At 41.6% G+C, this 19506-nt stretch overlaps 1 protein-coding gene across 1 annotated transcript in view; it reads right to left on the bottom strand.

Annotated features, from left to right (window-relative positions):
* The window catches only part of SNX4 (sorting nexin 4), a 32714-nt gene extending 20510 nt beyond the window's left edge, over positions 1-12204 (bottom strand). Inside the window, exons 1-5 of the mRNA XM_021526033.3 lie at positions 12019-12204; positions 10916-11031; positions 2446-2584; positions 2219-2368; positions 1112-1159 (exon numbers count right to left, since the gene is read on the bottom strand). Coding sequence (XP_021381708.1) covers positions 1112-1159; positions 2219-2368; positions 2446-2584; positions 10916-11031; positions 12019-12147 — 582 coding nt within the window. The 5' untranslated portion in view covers positions 12148-12204. The remainder of the gene's footprint in view (positions 1-1111; positions 1160-2218; positions 2369-2445; positions 2585-10915; positions 11032-12018) is intronic.
* Between the last annotated feature and the right edge of the window lie 7302 nt (positions 12205-19506).

Here is a 19506-nt window from a genome sequence, read left to right as displayed (position 1 = left end):
AAAGTTATTTTTCTTTCCTAAGGAAACTGGAACTGTAAAAGGGAAAACATACACAATCAAATCTAGAGGGAAAACAAGACTTGCTAGTCTCTCATTTAATCTACAATGTGGTTTCAGGGAGGCAAATATTCTCAGCATTCTGCTACAAGTTTTCTTACATAAACACATCACTGTGTGTTCTCCTGAACACACCCTGCCAGTACAAACTTTCTGAACTCCTGTGAGTGTATGCAGCTTCAGAGCTTTACATTGTTTGCATTATGAACACTAGTAGTATGCAAACCCAACTGTGATGGAAGAGAATTATTGTCAACTTAAGTTATCAGCAATAAGTGTCAGTACCAAAGCCCTTGGACACTGAGGATATGAGCACCAGGGATTTTCTTTAGCTGTCACTATTTAGAATAATTCTTCATAATCCACCTAGTTTTCAGTTGTGATTTCATGAGAGCAGATCACATTACAATGAAACAAAAAGCTCAGTATTTGTCCCCATATAGTAATTCTTCCAGACACAGCCCAGCAATCTATCAGCTTCTTGGATTCTTGACCTGTACAGACACACGACCTCAGACCATTTATTCCTGCAAGTCTTCCACCAGTTTACCCAGCCATGAACTTACTGATGTCAGTGAGGATAGTATTACTTCAAGACACACACTGTTAAACAGTTAAGGGGCACTAAATCCATCTGTCTTAGTCCCTTTCACCAACTGCTCCTTGCAAAGTCCTACAATTCAGATCTCTTTGCTTACCTTTTTTTGACACCTTGCACGTCTTACCAGACTAAATTTGACACCCACCTTTAAAAATGCTAAACTAAACAGAAAATACAAAAACTCACTGCTGTGGCCTCAAGTTCATTACTTTTAAAGCTTGTAAGGATTCTACATTACCCACAAAACTACACAGGCACATAACAAGCCTGCTAGAGAATTTAACTGCAATCCTACCCATCACATGCCAAGAACATCACTGTTTTTTGTAATAACAAGTATTCAGGAAGCAATGCTTTTAACTCATTCTTACAGCAAATATCTTTCATAAATAGCCTAAGGTTGGAATATGTTTCTGTCACAGCAATCATGAGACAAACAATTACAGTAATTACCTTCAACTGAAATCCAGTCTCATTCACCATTTCTTTCCATCCACCTTCCTAAATATACAGGAGAAGAATGTTCAGTTAGTGATTTAAGAATACTGCAGCTTTTGCAAGTCTCTATGAGAACCTGTATCAAAGGAGCTTCTCCAGTATGCCTGGCTTCTGCCTCGGCTAACCTCCCCATGTCTTTTCAAGAATCTGGGTTAAGAATAACCAATCTTGATGCTGTGCTTACATACTAATCTCCCCCCAAAAATCCTCTTCTCAATTACCTCAATGTATCAGCTGGGAGCAGGAGCCACATTGCTTTGTCTAAAGAAGAGTAGCTAACATATTTTGCCACTGAGATTATCAGCATCTCCAAGGACCTTTGTATCTCAAGGCAGAGAGCATAGAAATGACAACAGTTTGCACTGCACATCCCATCAACTGGCTCAGGTGTACTGCTGGTTTTCCACTGTTTTCAGCTCCCATACATCAGTTCACCCACATACTGTACTATGGCAAACATAGCTGTTCAGACCAGTATTTGGAAATCTCTCATCAAAGCACAGAAAAAAAAAGAACTACCCAACATCTCCTAAAGTTGAAAGCTGCAGAATGCAATGCTTAAGCTGACAACTGAACCACAACTTCTGTGACAATGTAATGTAGCAGTTTTGGGCCACAACACATGAATGGATGATCCAAACCACAAAGCTAAAGAAACCATGGATATCCAAAGAGTGAATTGGAAGCCAGTGCTGTCCCTGCAGTCAGCAGTATAGCATGGTAACTAGTTCAGCTTTAGTCCTGCAGAAGAGCTCCCAACCAACATGCATTAAGTTCCCAATAGGCTGTTACAAAGAGGTGGAAATTCTCTCTGAGGAGCCTTACAATTTCACTGAAAAAAATTAATAGGGTAGATTAGAAGGGCAACTGTACTCAGTTGTACATTAGAAGAGACTGCTCTCAATAAGCTTTTAGCTGGACAAGCCTTTTCCACCTCAAGTTTATTCACATTGTCTTTCCTCCTGACACAGAACAAGTTCTGGGTCAATAAAAAAGATCAAAAGGATATTATCTTAATTAAATAATCACTAAATAATGAATTTAGAAATAACTTTACTATACCTGCATTAAAAATGCATAAAAGATTTTGTCTTGGCAAAGAACAGGATGCGAAGCCACACGTAACAAGAAGTTTTCCAGACCAATTCTTCTTCTTTCCACAAAATCTGGATCCATATTATCTGCTGATAGCTTATGCCAAACGAAGTCAGCCTAGTTAAATAGAAGAGTGTCAACAGTAAATTAAAAAACAAACAAAACAAAGCAAGCCACAGTTTCAGTTTCCTTACCCTTTTCTCTGGCAAAGGTGGAACAACAATATGTGGGTAGGTAACTGACAAATAATTCCTCAACAACTCAAATTCACTGTAACGTCGCCACAGGGACTCCACTGGGGCACATTGTCCCTCACTCTGGGACTCAACAGCTCTGAAAGATAAAGCAGCAAATTTGAACATTAGTGAGCTACTCCCTCAAAAACCATCAGTGCAATTAGACCAAAGGCCCCAAGTATAGTAGTGACTACTGCATGACTTGTCCATTATCTAAAGCAACCTTAATTAACTTCATGTCTACATACTTAATTCAAAAATATTTATAATTTCTGTCTGATAGCACTTGAATTTGCTAAGAACACAGGAAAAGTCAATGCACTTACACATCAAAAACAAACAGGTGGGTCACAATCAAGTAAAGAGACACATGTGGCTTAGTCCACACCCTTACAGAAATAGCCCTATTTCTCTTAGAACAGTGTTAGGTTCAAAGTTAGTAAAATTTCATGAGTATCTGAAGGATACAGAATATTGTAAGAAGAAATTTACTATTCAGTGGGAAAAGTCTTCAGAGGATAAAAATTGTCTTGCATAGAACAATTGATACAGTTGCAAATACAACTTTAAAAATATTAAGATATTTTAAAGGATATTTTTAGAAAAAGAGCAAATTTCAAAGTACTTCCAATTTTCTTTCTTTGTTCAAAGTGACATGTTTTTATATTTAAGGACTAAAAATGTAACAAACTAGCTAGAGCAAGCAGGTACAAAATTGATGTGTCTGAAAAATTTGTTGAAGACTTAAAACCAACATGACCTAGCAAGGTAATAAAGGATTTTATGTTACTATAAAAGGAGAAATCATTGAATATAGGATTGGAAAGTAATACAAATACTTGACAAGAAAAGTCATTTTTCATACAAGATATTCAAAGAAACTGAAATACTTTGTAATATAATAAAATAAGCATTGGGTAGCAACACTTCCAGCAGTTAGCACATGCCAGAATAAACAGAGAGAATTCACACAAGGCACTTAACAGAAAACAGTGATGCCTATATCAACTTTGTTTTTCCTTTAAGTGACTAACTAGCACACAAAGCACTGGCATCAACCTACATGGAACAGTACTGACTGCTGAATTTGGAAGGGACCTCTGCATGTCTGTGATCCAACTCCCTTGCCCAAAGCAGAATGTTCTGAGCCACATCCACTTGGGTTTTGAGTATCTCCAAGGACTGAGACTCTACCATCACACTGAGCAACCCACTCCCATGTTTGAATTTGTGGGCACTGCCTTTTGCCCTCTCTCAGCATCACAGGAGAAGTCTGACTCCATCTTCTTTATCTCTCCACCAGGTACTGATCCACAACTGCTAAAATCAGCTGTTTCTTTCACAGGCTGAACAATCTCATCTCTTTCAGCCTCTCCCTGCAGGTCAGACAATCCAAGCTCATAATCATCCTCACAGCCCTTTATTGGACTTGCTTCAGTAAGTCTACATCCTTCTGGTGCCACAGAATTCAGAACTGGGAACAATAAATTATGAACTACAAGTAGTCACTCATATGCTATTTAGTAGAAGAGAATGCTACATTATTTTTGCAGCAAAAGTCAGGCTTTACAGTTCTTGAATTCAAAAGAACTTTGTGAAGTTTTAAAACATCTAAGAAGCACAGAAATTATTGATAATTTTTAAGCTATTCTTAATCTACAAGGTCAGATTTCTAATGATCTCACTGAAAAAAACAATCACACTCTAAAGCTGCCCCAATTATTTGATACCTTTAAACAAAATACAAGGTGCCTCTATTTGTGAGCCCTCATTAGAGAGGAATAGTCTTGCAATATGCTTTGGTTTAGTTACATCTTAAGGTGGAATACTGTCATACAGAAGAATGCAAAAAATACTTTTTTAACTTAGTAATCTGCAAAAAGTTTTACATATCTACCCATGCCTTGGGGAAAGGGCATTCATTCCAGGTGACTGAATTTGTATGGAAAGAGAAACTTCACAATAAGAAGAAAAAATCATAAATTCACAGCATTCAATACAAACTGCTGCAGATGAAAACTATTTGAGAGTGACTCAAGAGGAAAAGGCAGTACACTACTGACAGCCACTATTCACACTGCCATCATCCCACAGAATTCTTCCCTATTAGAATATTTAAATTCAGTGAAGCTGCACCAGCAAATACTGAGTTCTGAAGAGGGTAAGCTCAGCCTAGCCTGGACTGACAGGCTGTGCAGCATTCCTCCCTACACTAACTGCTGCACCATTCAAATATTAGAAGAACACTTCAGCTCAAAGCAGGTATCTAGTGATTGAACTATTGATGAGTAAGAGGTAAATTTGATTAGACAAGGAATTGAGCTACTGTGCCTCAAAAGATTAATTGTTTAGTCAAGAGCTGAAGGCACAAACATTGCATTCCTAGTGGAACAACTCCCAGCAGGGTTTGGTAAACAATCTGGCCATTCAAGACACTCATATAAAAGTACTTCAGAATTACAAGTCCTTTGTATCTTCAGCTTCAGTAGCCTACCAACCAGCTGCACTGACTTACAACATGGGATTCAAGACTTCCACATGGGTTATTGTCAACCCTTAAGAAAGGCTACTACCATCAATACATGATAGTATTATGGGGACCCTACCTGAGAACAGGCTGCACAAGCAAGCATAAATAGGGAGATAAAAAAAACATGGGTCAGGACTGCCCTGAGAACCCAGCCACATCCCAGGGGGACACATCTGTGCTGCAGGTACAGATGCTGCTGTGCCAGCCTTCTGTCAGGAGTATGGTCCATCTCTATAAGCATCTAAATCATGCTTATAATGCTCCATAATTGTTTTGCAGAGTTAATTAGAAAGTAGGAGCAGCAAAGGCCATGCTGATCCTTAATTATGGGGGAAAAAAAACCAAAACAAACCCTTTCTGAACATGCCTGCTTATCAGCTTTGTATTTGCTACAATTAATAAGAGGTCATCAATTATTTGAAAAAAACCATAGTATTAACATCTCAGTCCACATACATTAAGCAGAAAACAAAATATTAATAAAAAATTTTAAAAGGTATTTGGGAGCATAACACTTCAACAAGAAAGGACCACAGCTTTATAGAGAAGCCTAGTCCTACATCAGCACAAATAACTACCTTGTTACTTGAAGTTTTATGCCCACAAAGGTCCTCAAGAACTCCAGGAGGAAGGAAGCAGACTGCCAGACCAGTTCATACCACTCACTGCATCTACCCTGCCCACAGTGAAGGCACTAAGGAAGTTTACTACATCCAAAGCTTACTGTCAATTTATTCTGATAAAGCAGATCTGTGCACAACAGCTTAGCTTCCCCCAGTCTCAGTTAATCAAGCTTTACAACCCTTGTGAGGGACACAAAAACCTCACACTATACCCCGAAGAAAAAGATTAAATTACTACCAGAGAATCTTGAAGGTCAAACCTGCCTGTGTAGTTAATTCTTTCTTAACTAGACAGTATCTGATACAACCACCTCACCATAGAGTGTATTAATCAGCCTGACATTATTCTCATCTCAGATCATACTTGTTTCCTTTATTCTAACATGCATTTATTCTCAGTGTCTCAGGAGTGCAAACACTGCCTTTTACGGCTGCTTTTATCTTCATCAGGAGAGCACCTATATAGCACCTAACAAAGAAGCCAGGCTTCTTTAATTAATTGATTTGAATACATTTATGACATTTTGTAATTATTAGTATCAGTTGTATCCCCCAAACTTACATCCAGGATTAGAGTAACCCCCAGGCTGTGCTCGCTAAAGCACACAATGCTGCAGAGTTGGGTAAAGGAGGGGAGCAGCAAAGCTCTTTGCAAAGCTGTGGTGGGAAAGCAGTGCACAGCCTGCAGTTAGGAGCCAGTGTCAGCACCATGGCCTTTTAAATGAGCTAATAAGAGTTGGAAATAGCATGGATGGATTTAGGACAGGCAACAGAGATAATTTTTTTTTTTTAATCACACCAAAAATGTCTCTGCCTGGTTATATATGAGGTCATAAAATATCACCAATTACAAGAGCATTTCCTCCCCAGGAACACCATTTCAGAAAGGAAGTAGAAATCCACAAAGGTACTCATTAGACTTAATACCTTCACTACCATCCAGCTTTTTAGACCACGTTATGAACTTCCCCATTACATGCAAGTATTGCAGACCAATCTTAATTAAGATTATAATCACTTGTTGACATTCAGTCAAACTTCTCAATTTGTTTTGGTTCTAAAAACACAATATAATACTTGTACAGTCTTCAGGCAGGAAAACCATATGTTTCTCCTTTAAGTACACTTTTAACAATGCAAGTTATTCATCGCACAAACCAACCTGCCTGAAAAAATTAAAAAGACAAAATTGAAACCTTCAGCTTTTATGTTTATAACTGATGTTATCATAACCAATTCAAAGATTACATTACTCCATGTCTCATTTATTTGCCTTAATTCAAAGTGTCAATGTGAAAACTTTAGTCCATCTAATTAACCTCTTCTCACTTCCCATTTAAAACTAATTATCTTAAACGAGGCATTAAATAATTCTGAATGCAATAAAAGATGAATGGCTGTGAAGTACTAAATCATACAAGGAAATACACAGGTTTATTTTCTTGTAAAAGCAATCATCTCTTCAATGGCAGAAGCAGTAACTCCGATTGCAACCTCTGACCTTCCAGTGTATCAGAAGTGACACTTCCACTCCCTGTAGTGGGCAAGGTTCACTCCCTGTGCAAAGGAACACCATTTTAGAGGGATGGGCAACTTTTTCCAACAGCTAGTTAGAAGTAGTCTCTGTATTCAGGCCTCTCAGACAGCTAATGATTAATAATTACTCTTCTACCTGGCAAGCTGTATGACAAGGAAGCATTTCTCTTGCCAGAAGATTTTTCAGAGCCAGGTGATTATTTGGGTTTTTTATACTGTCACACAGTTTACTGTATTTAACTAAAACATACATTTGTCAGGAAGATTAATGATTCATAGTATTTATCAGGTAAAAATCAAAAGAAAACTAAGTTTTTAAATCCTCTTTCTTCTTTCACTTCCCAACCTCACCTCCCTGTTTATTTAGACTTTTCCCCTCATACCTTCTTTAGAGTACTTTGGACAAGTCTTCCTGACTACCATTGGCCAAAATCTGCTCTTTACTGCTCTATCAGAAGACAACATTCCTCTGTGGGCATTCCTCCTCTTCTCAGGAAACCTATGCCTGGGCTTTTCACCTAGCCCAGTGTGAAACAGGAAACTTTGAGAAGGATACTAAACAAAACATAACAAAGGAGAAAGTCCTGAAATCCCACAATGCAGCACTGCTATCATTGAACTGTGGCCTGGCCAGCTACCAATTTCCAAGTCCATTTCTCTCACAGAAACTTTCTTTAGAAGTTCTCACTCTTTAGATGGGCAATCCAAGGTCTTAACAGAGAAGGAGGTAACACTCATATCACAATTTGACTAGTGGAAAACTTTCCAAATACTGAAACCAGAAATAAGGCTAGTAACTTCCCAGCCATTCTGTATGAGTAAAAAGGAAATAAAACGAGCCCCCTTGTCAAATAACTGCAAGAGAAAGTGAAGACTAGTAGGGCTGGAAACCAGGGATCCTGCTATTAAGTGGTCACATAGCAGGCTGCACAAACTTGTGCTTTTTCCTCAAGCCACATTTAAAGTAGAAAAACAAAAAAAAATACATGCTAGTCATCATACTGTTTGATTGGGAAGGGCAGGATAGAAAACTTATAGTCAGCAGGGATAAAAGGAAAGTGAACCAAATGGAAGTGTCCTACTACTACAGAAGAAATAGTTTACTTTAAAGGAGACCCGGAAAAAAAAAGGCATTCCCTGTATGTCCTATAATTTAAAAAGCAACACCAGAGAGTTCTTCAGAGGTGCTCTGCATTCTGATTAACTTTCAGCTCTGTCATAGAAATAACAAGTACAAAGCCAGGAGTCAGACTCAAGGGTTTATTCTACCTGAGTTCTTGTAGTTTCATGCAGACTCTGCTATAAAACACAGCTGCCTAAAATTCCAACAAGCAAGTCTGGATTTAAGTAAGGTCCTGGATATTTGCTACTTCCCTTATAGAAAGCAAGTGGTAGGCCAAGCATATCTCAAGAAGGAATATTTAGCTGCACATCTTAAGAATATGTACTTGCCTTAATGCCATTTCCCACAAATAGGTAGAAGTGACCTCTGTTCTCACAGGGAGAATATAAAAATTTATTTATTTTTAAATAACTGCATAGTTTAACAGAAGCTGTGAAACAAACTGACATTATGACTAATTGAATGGAAATAGCTCATCATAAAAAAATCAAATTAGCTAATGCAGAAAGGTCTAAAGCAAGAAGATGTTTTCAGGAAGATCAACCCTTGGAATTTGTTGACACTCTGCAGTCTACAGCAATGGAGCTTGCTTTGTCTCAAAGAAATGTATCTACTTCAAAGTATAATATCACACAAATAAAAATCAACAAAAGTCACACAAAAATGTGAGTACAGTAATATATTTTTTAATTTAAAAACTAAGTAAGACCATCAGCTGCATTTTGAAAACATTTTCACCAGCAGCAGTGAAACTTGCATGTTAAAGGCTTATGCACGCAGCTCCTGTTCTATAACAAATATACCATGGTCATAATTGTATCCATCTTGTGTCTCTTATTCACCCAGATAGAATTCCTAAATTCAAACTGAAATTAAATCCTAGATAGCAGTAATGGCAGAACCCCAGTTCACATAAACATAATGCAACTATTATTAAGTGGTCTTCCCTTTATATTACTATAAACAGTTTTATTCTTCAGCTACAAAATATCTTATTACCCAGACAAATTACTGTGAAGCCCACCAACAGCTACAGGCTCAGCGGGAAGCACATTTAATAGCCACCAATTATATTTATGCAAGAAGTTTTGCCTTCTCAGCAAAAGGAATAGAGAACCTATTTTATTAGAGATGTGACAAACACACATTTTCATTTGCTCTGTGACAAACATGTAATTGGTCTCGGTATTTGCTGACCACGGAGTAAAATAAATCTTAATGAAAGAACACAATCTGGCCAGCAAAGTACAGTTTTGCCACTATGAAAGAACAACTGGGAAAGACCAGTGGGAGCAACTCTAAAGTAATGCAAGGATGACTGGAAAAGGAGATGCAGTCAGCATGTTCTAGGGCTGCATAAATCTGCCCCCAGAGTATACTTCATATCACAGACCCAAATGATTCCAATTTTCTTCTCTTTTCCTTCAGAAATATCATTACAATAAAAACAGCACTACTTACAAGAGAAGGTGTGATCTTTAATATCAATACACTGTAAAACTATTTTTAAGCATCTGAACAACTGTCAAAGAGATACAATATTTGAAAAATGTATGTCTATTTTGGATTTTGTTCTTTAAGTTTAGCAAAAATATAGCAAACTTATCCCAACAGGCCTGCAGTCAGTGTGACTGGTGTGTCCATCAGCTAAACAAGCTAAGAAGCCTTTTAACCAGCAGAGAGAAGGCTTATGTGACAGTATTACAATTTGAACTCTTCAGAGCCTTTGCAAAATACAACTTCTTTATTTCAGAAGGTTTTCTTTGGACAGCAGATAATTCCAAAGGCAAGGCCCTAAGGTTAAAATTAGTAATATAAAGAAGAGCGAAACAAAACTCGTAATAAAGTCTAATTTTGAAATTCTTGTTTCAGCTGAGTAACGTGATCCCACATAACTGGAGTCATCTGTTACTGTTTGGGAAGTAAGTGTAAGTTAGAAGATATTTTAAAGCTTTGCTCACTACTCAATACTTGAAATTTTGTGTTTGTGGTACTGAGAGTGTTTATCATACCCAGTAGTATTAATCTTGTTAACATGAGAAGATTAAGAGCAATAAGGGCCCCAGTGAAAGTTCAAACTAGAATGAAGAAAGGAAATAGTTAACTAACTCTAACACTTAAACCATCTACAAGGAATATGTGGCAATCAGACACTTCAAATATAAGCTGAGCAATAAATTTTGACCACATGACATAAGTCAGGAGACTTCTCTTTTTCACCATCTCAAGCAAGCCTAATGTTACTTTAGACCTCTCTCACATCCAATCTCACAAATACGTGAATAAATTTGTCCAACTTATGTCCAAGAAATAACCAAGCAGTTGCTGGCATCATTTTAATGCACCAACTTTCAAACACACATTTTTCCACCTAGCTCCAAATGAAGAATTACAGTACACAGTTATGCAAAACCAGCACTAGTACTGAACTGGAGATCAGCTGCCAAATTTTCACAGGAAAAGATCCTCCAGAGTGGGTTGATAACCACATAACAAAGCACAAAACAGCTAAATCTTCTCATCAACTGCACCTGATTATTTTTAGGGGTGGAAGGAGGGAAAATCTGTTTAGAATGCACATCCATGTACACTTGAGACTGAGCTCTCATCACCCACCTAGTCTCAATGAGGTAAGCAGTGTATGTTTCTTGTATGTTCATGGCATTCCTCCCAGTCCGTTTTTCAGCTTCTGAAACCGTGATTTCCATTTTCTTTGCCAAACAGTCTTCCATCTTTTTAGAAGAGGAAAATAAAGATTCATGTAACATTAACCACACAAGGCAAAGGCTACTAACCTTGCCTCCCCTTCTCCCACACCACATTTGTTCAAATAAGACAAGTCTCTGTGGGACAAAGGCTTTGACAGGGCTTTGCTTTATACCTATGTTCTGTATCACATTTTCAAGTGAAAACTGGAAATCTGCTTTACGGGAAAAACAGAAAAGTCAACAAACTGACAACTTCAGGTACCAGAAACCACCCTGAGCCAGGAGGATACAGAAACGAGAAATATTTTTCTTTACCGGTAACAAAGTAACCTTTTTTAAAAAACAAACACGCTAACACCAGTATTTTCTATCCAAACACTTCCCAACTACCAGCAAGTTCCTCTTCAGGACACCCGGGACACATGTAGCCACCTTTCCCCTTTCACAGGAAACAGAATATATCCGGCCCAAGATGTTTTTCTTTTAATCTCTCAGAGGAGGATCGTTATCTTTTTTACACGCTGGCCGCCAGAAATCATAAGGACCACACGCCCACCATGGAAAGGCAGAGCCGCACTGAGCAGGGAGGGGGAGTCACTTGTGAAATTAAGGGGGGAGGGGGTGACAAAAACATAATTGATAATAATAAACAATAATCTGACACTAGGGACGAGGGCAGAGGGTGAACAAAGCTCTCTCACAGCGGCCGGGACGGGGGGCAAGGAGAGCCCCGCAGCTCTGGGGGTCACGCTGCACAGCCCTGCCCCGCGCTCCGCCGAGCAGGGCCCTGCCCCGGGAGCGAAGGAAGGCTCGGCACACCTGTAGCCCCTTCCCGCCGCGGCGGGCAGCGCGGAGCGAGCGCCCGCTCCCCGCGCCCCGCCGCCCTCCCCGCCCGGCCCGGGCAGCGCGCTCAGGAAAGCCCGGTGCTCGCCCGGCGGAGCAGGCCGAGAGCCGGCGAGGGAGGGAGCGAGGGGGACGCTGCCCCTCCGCCACCGCCCTCCGCACCCTCACCGCGGCCGAGGGCTGCTCCGGGGCCGGCAGGGCGCCGTCCTCTTCTTCCTCCTCTTCTTCCTCCTCTTCCTCCTCCTCTTCCTCCTCCTCCGGGCGGCTGCCGCTGGGCTCGGGCTCGGCGCTCTCCATGGGGCTCGGGGGCTCGGCCGCGGCGCTCCGCGCAGGCGCCGAGCCGGGCTCCGGGCGAGCCCGCGGCCGGGCCGAGGGCCGGGCCGGGCCGGGCCGGGGTGTGTCCCGGGCTGCGTCCCGGGCTGCGGGCGGGGGCCGGCCCGTGGGGAGGCTCGATGCGGGGGTGCCGAGGGCGTCCTGCCCGCCCTGGTGCCCAGCAGGGGCTCGTTCGTGCCCCTGTGCGCGGCCACCCCTCGCTGTCACCGTGCTCCGCTCGCCCACTGGCAGCCTTGAGCCTCCTGCCCCTGTCCGGGACAAAGCTTCCCCCGGCCCCTCACCTGCACTCTTACTCAAACAGTAAATGTTTATTTCTAAAATTTGCTTGTTGTCGTTGTTCCCCTCTTAGTTCTCAGGTCACCGGAGAGTTTCTCGTGCCATGCTTCGCACACCTTGTTTTTTGGTTGGGTGGCTGGGGTTTTTTTGACACCCTATGTTGTTATAGCAAATAACACATCTTAAACAAAAATTAAATTCTACTTTCTCATCTTTCATCTCTAGCAAGATTTGTCACTTTCCTTTATTGAGTCTCTTTCAGCAGCCATTAACTTTCCCACAGGATGTTTGCTAGCGTTCGGCAGCTCGGGTTGTTTTTTAAAGCCCACCAGCCTGTTCCTCCCCACTCACTCCTCCAGCAGTAGTGAAGCACTCGGTCGTGCTGTGTTCCTTTGGGCTCGCCCTCCTGGCTGCCAGCCTTTTCCATCAGCTCCCTGACAGCCGTGGCTGGACGTGCAGAGGCGCTTTTTCCTGCCCACGATCTCTGCTGAGGAGCACCCGAGGATGTCCCATCCTGCCCCTCTTCCTCAGGAGGAATTGGAGTAGGTATAATCTGCCAAGTTCAGCTCTGGGGTAGCCTCTGACGTTATTTAATTAAAACCCCCAGCCATCACATCTCTTCTCAGCGAACAGGAACAAACCTCCCTGTGCATTTCTCTCAGTCTTTTTGGAGAGACATTGAGGAAGTCCACCCTTCAGCCCCTACCAACCATCACACACTGCAGATTTATCCATATATACATATTCACTATTGGGTTTATTCCCTCATGATCCCATGGTGCCTTCACAGTCCCTGTGGGACTGGCAAACTGGAAGAAGATGCTGTTCCTATTCATTCCTCATCCTCCAAATACCATTTTGGACACTCAAGAACAGTGTCATTGTTCCCTGGTTTACATGTCACATCAACCCTTGAGATTTCCCATTCTTGCACCAGTTCATGCCCTTTGATTCAGGCACTATATTCTTTATTATTCTTATGTAGCTTTTTTTCCTTTTCCTACTCTTTTCAAACCCAGGTTAAAGGCCACTTTGGGGGATTATAGAGTTGATATTATGGGTTTCTTTGCTTTGCTTATTTCTGCTTTGTGTAGGAAATGGGGGTTTTGTAGTGTTGACCAGAGATGAATTTGCATACATTTTTCATCCAAAAATTAATCTTTTTCTTTCAACAACAATTAAAATAAATCCCAAAATCCCCTTTGAAGACTCCATGAATTAATATTTGGCGTCTGGTTTCTATTCTGTTGTCTTCAATGTTTATGCAACTTTTTCCTCAGATTGTTTGAACTGATACCTCAAGCTATCCTTTCCCACCCCTCCACCACTGTAGCTGTATGGAGTTTCCCAAGCTTTTTCCACAAAAGGCTTTCCTAAAACAAAAGTTTTTTTACAAGTATGTGAACTGTGATTTGTCCTCTGAATAGGACTGATTTAAGATTTGTTTTCTAAACCCAAGGTCCAGTTCAGATGTAAAAGCACGATTGCATGTTGTAAGACACAGTCTGTTTTTCATTAAGCTATGGTTTTCTTATGTTTACTCAAGATGTACATCACGATGCATACCTTGTATCAATTACACTTGCATTTGCAGCATGTGCATACTGAAATTTTTCTGATCCCTATCAGTTATATAATGGAAATATTTATGTGATACTCATGCAGGATATCATACTTTGTACTAAATATTTTTAGTATGGAAACAACATTATCAATAGAGTACAGTAATATATTGTAGGTCTAATATTCTATGATTTCAAAAACTATTTTCACCTTTGAATTTTCTTCATACACTAAAAGATGTGGAGAAGAGTTAAAATGTTACATATATAGGATAAGGGTAGTGATAGAAGTGCCTAAGTCAAGATGACTGTGAGCCTGGGTAGCCCTCACGTACATTACAGCTTGGAGAGTTCAGAGGAGAGTGAGATGTCTTGAAAAAACCAATGTGCAATGGAGAGATCTTCCATAACACCAAAGTCTCCAGCAAAGTCTTTTTCCTGAGCCATATTTCCTTACCTCAATCTGCAAAGTAGGATAACAGTATTTTCTCACAGCACAGTGCTGCTCTCAGGAGAACTTCCAGGATTTGTGCTACTTCGGTCAAAATAAGCTGTTGTGCTTCCCCCCTAACTAGGCACAACCATTCATGCACCCAGGGTCCCCCTGGATCCCCTCTTGTCAGGATGTGAGTCCAATCTCCTGCAGGTCAATCCAGCCAGGACACTCTCCTGCTCTTCAGCATCTTCACTAGGCAGCATGTCCCTTGTTCTTCAACTAAAAGAAGGCAAATTCTACTCAACTTCCTGCCTAAAAGTCCCTTCAGTCTCTGAAAGTGCCCTGACTCCCATTAGAGTGTCTGGAAAACAGGGAACTCCATCTTTTCTACTCTGTAAATCTATTTGTTTTAACCCTACTATTAAACTGGATAAACTGCTTTTTGATGGAAGAAAGCTAAGCAAGGTATATTACCTTATACACTGGCTTCCTGGTGTTTTTTGTAATGTTATGCATTCTTATTGGATCTTTCAACAGCCTGTGTTGCTCTAGTAAACAACACACCTTAAAAAAAAAAGCCATATTAATGGGAAATATTTCAGATATTTTCCCCTTTGTCACAATGTTATTTATCAGTATCTTCATTTCAAGTTCCTCATCTTTCAACTTCTTAGAAGTAATTAGATTTAATAGATAATAAAACCACTAACAACAACCATCATGTTACTGAGAACCAGAATGAAAACACCTAAAGCAGTGGCTCTGCTTTGCATCTATCCTGCAACACCCACAGCCTTTCAGTAACCACAGGAAGAGAGAGTAAACCAGCCAATATTCCTGCTGACTGTGTATCCTGTGCAGGACCTGGCTGTGCCAGTGCTCAAAAGCAGGGAGGTTCAGCACAGATTGGATTCATGGAGCAACACCCTGGAGCTGAGAACACACCATCCACACCACACATATTTTAGCTGATAACTTTTAGGGTGCCTCTAGCCCACTCCCAGGGACTGGCCATCCTTCACAGCTTCCAGTTTAGCTGCTATTGAAAAAAACAAACCCCATGTGTGCCTGCCTTAAGACTGCCTTGTAACACAAGCCAAAGCAGGAAGGCCAGGAGTTTCTCTTCAAAAGCACATTCCTGATCCATGGTTCAGGCTCCTGGATCCTATCACAGTTTCACTACCAGTAATAATAATACAAAGATCATGAGTCAGGCTGTCAAACTGCTCCTACTTCCCTCTACAGAGTAATTCCTCCAGAACTGAAGGTATTTTCTCTCCAGAGGTGTCCGGCAGCCGAAGTGGTGCCAGGTTGTGCTGCTGGTCTCCAAAGGCTGATCCCCACTGATGACCCTGGCATCTGTCTCTGTGTGATGTCCTTGGTGTGTGATGGATGCAGCAGAAAACAGTGCTTGGTTGGGATCCCCAAGAAAATACAGAAGAGGAATTAATGTCAAGGAACTGTCAGTAAAATGCATGAGTAGCTGCTTCATCATGGCAGAGTGCAGGCAGAAAAGTAGGTGAGTTCAGGCTCCTCATAGACATATTTCTACCATCTAAATATGTGAGTGAAATGAGTACTAAGGTGTAGGAAAATCAGCATTTTGTTAATTTTCCAGAGAAAGAGTGGAAAAGAGATATGGGTGACTTTTGGGGTGGGGAAAAATCATTCCATTTCACTCAGTCTGAAATTGGTAGTAGTGGGTTTCATTCCTTTCAGCAACAGCATATCTCAGTCCACAAATAAAAACAAGAAAACCAAAACTAATCCACATTTTTGAAAGAATCTGTACAAACACATCAACAGTATGAATGAAAATGTATTGAAAGTGGCTTCAAAAGCAGCTCAAAGTAAGCCATGAGAAAACTTCAAAGAAAGAAAGCCAGATAATGACAGAACTGAAGAGAAAAAAAACAACAAGCCAATTCAATAACATTGAAAATGGTACAGAGAGATAGACCTCTGCTTAATCTTGGTACAGCTCAGTCAAGGAAGCTGTTACACACAGTCTGTGAGAAGTTAGAACTTAGGCCAGTGTATCTGGACTATGCAAAGACTCCAGTGAAAGTCAGGCATCACTTAGAAAATGCAATTGTCCTGTGTGGCTACCAAAATGAGCATTAGCTGAGAGGCTGGAGCACAGGGAAGTTGGCAGGGCTAAGGAGAAGGGGTTGTGGCAAAGCAGACAAGGCCACCTGTGTGAAAGGAGGGATGGCTGTGTCCCTCAGAGTGCAGTGCTGGCTTTGATTGACTCCTCGTGCCATCAGATCTTCAAAGGTTACCACACCACTGCTGGGACAAGCTGTAGGAAGGGAATGGAAAATGTCAAAAATCATCATGGCATTTCTCCTTAGGTGTTAGCAGGGACCTCAAGCCATGGCACCACATCCAAGATCTCAAACATCAAAACCCTGTGAAACTGAGACAGTGCAAGGTAATGAGAACTTTTCCCAGAGACTGATGGGCACCCTCAGTGCCACCAGGCAATGACATTTGAATTTAGTGGGTGCTCCCAGGACTGGAGCCAGTGTCCTTGTGAATGCAGGGTGGGGACAGCGGCTGGATTGGATCCACACTGCAAGCAAACATCTTTCTCAGGCAACTGCTGCTGATGGCACAGGGAAAGCAAGGTCGTGCTCATAAGATGCAGAAGTGATGACATTTCTGGGGTTTAATTAACTGCCAGGACAACTTGGGGGTAGTACAATATGAGCACACAACATAAAAACAAATCCATACTCGTGGATTTGTGCCCATTAGTAGAAGCTAAATCCTGATCCTATCAGCTAGATATTTTCTTTAGATCTGTCTTTTAATACTTCAAAGTATAAAGCAAATTTTCCTAACAGGACAGACACTCATGGACCTCATCTGAAGCCCGACATCACTGTTGATATAAACAGATTTAAAAAGAGCAATGCAGATGCAGTAGGTATTAGTCCAGTTGTGTAATGTGCAGGCAATCAAGAGGGCCAGAAGGATATATCCTGATTGCATAAGTGAACCTAACACCTTTTGTTGCAGTCAGTCACTTTAAACCCAGTACCCTGCTAGGACCTCTGGGGCCTGGAAAGCATGGAGGAGGTCCAGAGAAGCTCAGGAGCATTGGTCCTTACATTAGCATGGCTACACACTTCCCTTCTGTCTCCCCCTTCACACTCCCTGTCACAAGAAGGTGTTCTTCACCCCTGGGAATAATAACAGGTTTGACTCACCAGGGCCTGACACACGTCCACCATGAGGTTACCCTGTGCAGGGGGCTTTAGTGCTCATGTTGGGAGCTTCAAATCTGTTGCTTGATTGCTGAGCCTTGTCTCTCAGGCTGTTTGGAACCCTCCTTTAAACATATGCTATATTGTTTCAGGTGTCCAAGGTTTTATTTTACTTCTCTAGTAAATATCTTCCAGCTCCTAAATGAGAACTTTGGGAAAACTGCTCCCACAATGCAACTTAAAAATCACCCTGCAGAGACCTTATGTTCCTCAGCTTAAATCCAGCCTTCAGTGTGTCTTGAGTTATGAGGCTGTCCAGACCACTAATAGAGGAGCAGGGGAATTTACACCAAAAGGAATAAACAAGCCAACAATAAAAATAACCATTTATCTCTTCTTCCTCCCCAGTGTCTTACTCAAAAGGTCACTGTGTTCTTTCATGGAAGCAAAGCTCTATAATGTGAGTTTAGGCACTTTAGGCTAAACCCCAGAGTACTCATTTCCCCCAAGAAACTTTGGTGCATTTTCAGTTAGATTTTTTTTCCCTTAGATAAGGTCTAAGAAATAACCAGGTTCTCCAGAACAGAGCTGGTAGTCAGGCCAGTGGGGCACATGCTGAGGGGCTCCCCAGTAGACTTGGGGTGACGTATGGCAAAGTGCCAGCCTCGCTTCCCTCCTCTTCTTCAGATGAGATTTGCTTGCAATAGCCTCAGCTCAGTGGACTAAAAATGGAGGTTACAGGAGGGTACATATAGCTCCCTGCAATCTTACACAAGGGCTGAACAGACAGGTAGCTGGCAGTGCCCAGTTTAGGAAAGCAAACCTCTGCCCAAATCATCATGGTAGCTTGTTTTGCCAAGCAGAAATTCTAACACCATCTAAAAATATGCATAACTGTTTAGGAAGAGCAGGACATGCATTGCTCCCCAAAAATTTTCTCTTGCAGAGCTTTCTGTAGATATCCAACTGCCTTGTAAAGATGTCATTGCATGGGACAGCTACTGCCATTGCTCTCATTTCAGTGAGATCTGGCCCCAAGTCTCTCCCTAAGATTGTCTGCAAACAGGACAAAGTGTTTTATAGGGTTCAGTTTGGCTCAGAAGTTGTTTGGGATTGCCTGGAATTTTGGTAAATGCAGATCCTGCAGCTCAGGGTCCCTGGCTGCAGTGACATTGGGCAGGAGTCCTGCTGTCTTCCCAGGTTCTGCTGCTAGGAAAAATAATACCCCATGCTTCTCCTGCACTTCCAAATCCTACAGCAATTTTTGTCAATGTCCACCATTGTTTAAAACCCCTCTGGACTCCTGCTGGGGACATCATTTCTCTCCAAGTTTCATAGGCAGCAGGGGTTTCTTCCTGATTTTAAAGGGGGCTCCCATGGATCATGAAAAACCTGTGATGTTGCTAACACAAGCCTTATCCTGTTGTCCTGTAACACACACAAGAGTTCACATCTGAAAATCCAACTGGCAGTCTGAGAAACCTATGGGCATTGTGAAACGCTCTGAATCTGAGAGAGACTTGGCAGGTCATCCCAGGAGATCACTGTGAGCAAAGCAGTTCCAGTATGAGCAGTTCCAATATGTTTGTTGGAAAACAATGTCTTTCTGAAAGCTTGCTGAATATCTGCTCGTTCTTAGTCCTCAGAGGCCATATTTGACCTGTGGTAGCTTGGACCAGGGACATGCAGGCATTTCCCCAAGAGGTCAGGCTGAGCTGACTTGGGTCTGGGCACCCTGGAGCAAGTCAGAGCAGACCAAGAAACCTCTGCAGAGGCATGTCTGTGTCACCATGGCACAGGAGAACACTTTATGTTCATCAGCTGTGCCTGTACCACA

The sequence above is a fragment of the Lonchura striata genome, chromosome 8, assembly GCF_046129695.1.
Source record: "Lonchura striata isolate bLonStr1 chromosome 8, bLonStr1.mat, whole genome shotgun sequence".
NCBI classification, from domain to species: domain Eukaryota; kingdom Metazoa; phylum Chordata; class Aves; order Passeriformes; family Estrildidae; genus Lonchura; species Lonchura striata.
Note: the sequence above shows the minus strand (reverse complement) of the source record. Positions and strands in the feature narration are given on the sequence as shown.